The 4686-nt window shown below is 47.5% G+C and overlaps 1 protein-coding gene across 1 annotated transcript in view; it reads left to right on the top strand.

The window, feature by feature from the left end:
* The window catches only part of LOC103069062 (cytochrome P450 2J5-like), a 10447-nt gene extending 6119 nt beyond the window's left edge, over positions 1-4328 (top strand). Inside the window, 3 exon segments of the mRNA XM_082931455.1 lie at positions 3876-3929; positions 3932-4022; positions 4120-4328. Coding sequence (XP_082787581.1) covers positions 3876-3929; positions 3932-4022; positions 4120-4328 — 354 coding nt within the window.
* The last annotated feature ends 358 nt before the right edge of the window (positions 4329-4686 follow it).

Below are 4686 nucleotides of genomic sequence, written 5' to 3'. Positions count from 1 at the left end.
AAAAAAAAAAAAAAAAAAACAAAAAAAAAACTTGAGTCTGAGCTTCCCTGGATCAAGTCAAAAAGGAAATCCCAACTAGGTATGACTCTTATTATGTCATAAAAGGAAGCATGCCTGAATCAGGAAAACTTTGGCTTATCAGCCTTCAAGAAGTTATTATGAAGATCATCAATCATAATACCTTTTTGAGGGCCAGTGGACGATGTATTGGGTGGTGCCTTCAGTAGGAGTTTAAAGATACAGAAATATTCTTTCATATGGTAGCTTCTTCTTATCTTCAACCCTTTTTTTTTTTTTTTTTTTTTGGCGGTCCGCGGGCCTCTCACTGTTGTGGCCTCTCCCGTTGCGGAGCACAGGCTCCGGACGCGCAGGCTCAGCGGCCATGGCTCACGGGCCCAGCCGCTCCGCGGCATGTGGGATCTTCCCGGACCGGGGCATGAACCCGCGTCCCCTGCATCGGCAGGTGGACTCCCAACCACTGCACCACCAGGGAAGCCCTCTTCAACCCATTTTAAACGGTGAAAGTTTAACATGAACACATTTCTGCATGGAGTTAAAAAATAGAGTTCAGGTTTGTAGCTCTCTGGTGATTCAGCTTGAAACAGGTTTCTGTGCAGGTTTCTGACATGAACTGGATCATAACATAATAATTCCTGCACTTTGCCAAGCCTTACTGTGTGCTAAGGGCTTTGAGTCCGCTACAGCATTCAGTCCTCACAATGCCTGACTGCCATGCAGATCCTAGATAAGAGATATTTATTGAATTAGTCATCTATCTCTCTTGCTATGTAATAAATTACCCCCAAACTTAGCAACTTACAAAAACAGCACTTCTGTGGGCTAGGGATCTGGGTTTCTGTGGGTCAGGGATCTAGGTGCAGCTTAGCTGGATGCCTCTGATTCAAGGTCTCTCATGATGTTATGATGAAGTTGTTGGCTGGGGCTGCAGTCTTATCTGAAGGCTCCATGGGGAGGTTCCACTGTCAGAGCACTTGCATTGCTATCTTCAGGATTCAGTTTCTCCTGGGCTGTTGGCTGGAGGCCACCCTCAGTTCCTTAACATTGGGCCTCTACATAGGGCAGCTTAAAACATAGCGGCTGACCTTCACTAGAGAGAGCAAGTGAGAAGACAGAAGCTGCAGTCTTTTTGTATCCTAATCTCAGATGTGGTTTCCCATCACTTTTGCCATATTCTATTTGCTAGAAGTGAGTCACTAGAGCCAGCGCACCCTCAAGGGGAGATGGTTTTACAGGGAGTGAATGCCAGGCATCAAGAATCATTTTGGGAGCGGGGTGTCATTTTAAAGGAAATGTAGCACAGGTATGTAGATGACAAGGTTGCCGCTTTAATGAAGATGAAAGAGAGTCACTCATCTTGGTGCCCTATGCACGGAGGTGCGCTGTGTAAGACTTTCCTCAGAAAGGGACTTTGGCTCAGCACTGATGCTCCAGCCTGTCCCTGGTGGAAGCCTCAATGGTACAAGGTGGTACACCATGAAAACAATGGGGATAGAAGGTGTGGGGCCCCAATTTTTTCCATCATGAGAATCTTTGTTCAACTCTTACAACCATGGTTCAGGGCAGACTTGACAGCAAGGGCCCTGCCAGGATGTGATTATTAAATTCTTATTAATTTGATCAGACTTGAGACTCCTGTCTCCATGCATTTTTTTCTTCATAATAACCCTGTCCTTTAGATGCTGTTGCTACTGTTCATCTTTTTTTTTTTTTTTAACAGATAACTTAAGAGAGCTCAAGTAACTGCCCCAAACACACCGTTAGTAAGGTACTTAACTGAGTTTCTAACTCATGTCCCTCTGATTCCAAATTTTTTGCTCTACCATACTCCCTGCTGTTCATATTGCTCCAAAAATGCCTCTAGGAAGGTAAATGAATCAGCATGTTGGAAGGAGGTGTTTTGCATTGTCTATTGGTCTGCCAGATTGGCTAATACTGAACAGTCCTTGGCAGTATTTGGCCATCAAGTTCAGAGGTTAGACAAATGTCTCCTTAATTGTGAGGATAGGACCATGTCATCAACTCATTTTGCTGTTATCCTGGTAGAAGCCCCCAGGCCCTGGTTGTCCAAGAGTTGTTCCAAATTAGGTCAAGTTAAAAAGGAGGGAACTAAGATTCAGCTCTGCTTCATGTCGTTTGGGATTAGAAATTTCCTTATTAATAGCCCATTCCTGCCAATTTGATTCTAGGAGGTGTTCTGTGATAAGAGCTCCAGGGAACCATTAACAGCCTGGAATCAATACTGAGCTTTTCCAACTTGGGCGAGAGATGTCTCCTGAAAGTAGAATCAAAGCTTGACAGTAGATCAATAAATGTTACAGATATTCCTAAACGGTTCTTAACCATTCCATCAGTTGAGTGACAGTGACAACAGCAATGGTCCCTAATACAGAGGTGGCACTTCAAGCCTGTCTCTCTTCAGACATTCTATTTGATTGTAAAGTCCAAGCTGCCATTTACTGGGAAGAAGTTGGGATAGAATCCCCAGGAGGTATCCAGCAGGCAGATGGCTCTATAATTTGTAGGAGAAGGAGGGTTGCCCATGTTGTGTGCTGGGTAGGCTATGGTCTGAGCCTGTCCCACGAATTAATATAAGTTAATCACTTTGCAAGGAGTCCAGAACATTACCCAGAACAGGATATAAATAATTCTGGAGGGAAAAGAGCATCTTGCCAGGAGCCTCTGCATCTGAAGGTGATTATTAAGAACTGTTGTAATGCACAGGTTACTTCATCCGTGGTAGTGAAAATGGAGGGAAATTCCCAGGACTATAATCAGGAAACAAACAGCTCACTCAGGCCGCAGCAAGAACACGTGCTTCCCAATCCCTCTGATTAAAGCCATGGAGTAAAGAGGTCTGGGTGCCTGTCAGTCTGGATGGCTAAGGTCAGGCCCCTCCCTTAAGGCTTCAGTAGATCTGAAAGTATTTACGTTGTCTGAACTTCTGCATTCTTCACTGGCTTCTCTTTGGTGTGCAGGCTTCAAACTGCTGAGTTTTTAATTTCAAGATGCCTTTGTCAAAACTGAGAATCCTGTGGCCAGTTCTCTAGTCCCCACAGGGGTGACCAGTTTAATTCTCTGGTGTTGGTTAATGAGCCACAGGATATGAGGCCTTCCTTAGAACACCTGGAGCTGCACGTCCCAGGTCCCGGGTCCATAGCCAACCCCATCCTGGTTCCACTTTGGCTTCCTGGTCAGCCCAGGGCCCACGTGATAAGGAGCTAAAGTCCCCAACAGGAGCCTTTGGCTCCTTTCTTCTCCCATCTGTTCAGTCTGATTCTCTTTCCAGTTATTCACTTCTTTGAGGTAGAGTGAGGGCTCGGGTTAGGTTAGGGTTAGAGGTCACTCTCTCCTCTCCCTAATCCTAAGGATTGAAGTTTTCTGTCTCTTCTTCTATCTGCCTTGTTACTCAGTCTTTCTTTCACTTTGTTTGTCTGCCATTCCATTTCTCCTCTCTCTCTTTCACTCTCTCTCTCTCTCTCTCTCTCTCTCACACACACACACACACACACACACACACACACACACACACCGCCAGTATTCATTGCCCTGTGCAGAACTTGGTCCCTTCCATTCATGCCCAATAGCCACTGGCCCTCTTCCTAGGAGGCAGAAGCTGAGTCTCTAGCCTGGGCCAGGAGTCTTTAGATGGAGGTGGGTGCCCCTTAGCCAGGAGAGCATAATGCCCAACAACTTCACTGATGTGAAGGCCTGTCTGCTGAATCTCTTTGAGGCCCCCTGGTCCCAGGTAACTCTCCTCTGCACACCGAGTGTTCTCTGAGCTCATATCAGCCCAGCATCAGGGCTGGGTACTGGGCCAGCTGAGCTCCCTGAGCCATACCAGCTCCTCTCTGCAGGGCACCATCATCTTGCCCAACCTGGCCTCTGTGCTCTATGACCCTGAGTGTTGGGGGACACCCCCCAACAATTCAACCCTGGCCACTTCCTGGACAAGGATGGAAACTTCCTGGTCAATGAGGCCTTCCTGCCATTCTCTGCAGGTAGTGGACACAGCACTGGGTCATGGGTGGTGGGTGTGACGGGACAGGAACAGGGACAGGTGCCACCCTGTGACCTTTCCTTCTGCTTCCAGGGCATCAGTGTGCCTAGGGGACCAGTTGGCTCGGATGGAGCTCTTCCTGATGTTTGCCACCCTCCTCAGGACCTTTTGGTTCCAACTGCCAGAGGGGAGCCCAGGGCTCAGGCTGGAGCATATCTTTGGGGGCACTCGGCAGCCCCGGCCCCAGGAGATCTGTGCCATGCCCCGTCTGAACTGCCCCAACCCGGGTCCTGGAGAGGAGGGCATGTAGCCAATGGCAGGGGGCAGGGGCGGTCTGGAGACTTGTCCCCCACAAAGACCTTCCTTAGTCTCTTTCGGCTCCTGAAAAGTTGAAGGACAGAGGTTCACCAACTCAGCTGCCTGTGGTTCCCCCTAACACAGGCTCTGATGAGTGATATTGGAGAGTAGACGTATTAAGGACTCTACAAAGGTGGCTCAGTTTTGGTAGCTCAGTTCTTAGGATTTTACAAGGTTGGTTAAGAGGTTTGGCCTTGAATCACTTCACAAGATTAATCTGGGGAGTCAAGCCTCACAAGGTGGCAACTAAAGAGGTTCAGAGGGAGAGGCATTTGAGAAAAACTATAAATACGGTAATGCATCCAAATATT

Source organism: Lipotes vexillifer, unplaced genomic scaffold (genome assembly GCF_000442215.2).
Source record: "Lipotes vexillifer unplaced genomic scaffold, Lipotes_vexillifer_v1.1 scaffold263, whole genome shotgun sequence".
In the NCBI taxonomy this organism is placed as follows: Eukaryota; Metazoa; Chordata; class Mammalia; order Artiodactyla; family Lipotidae; genus Lipotes; species Lipotes vexillifer.
The sequence above is the reverse complement of the archived record's forward strand: the minus strand, read 5'-3'. Positions and strand labels throughout refer to the sequence as shown.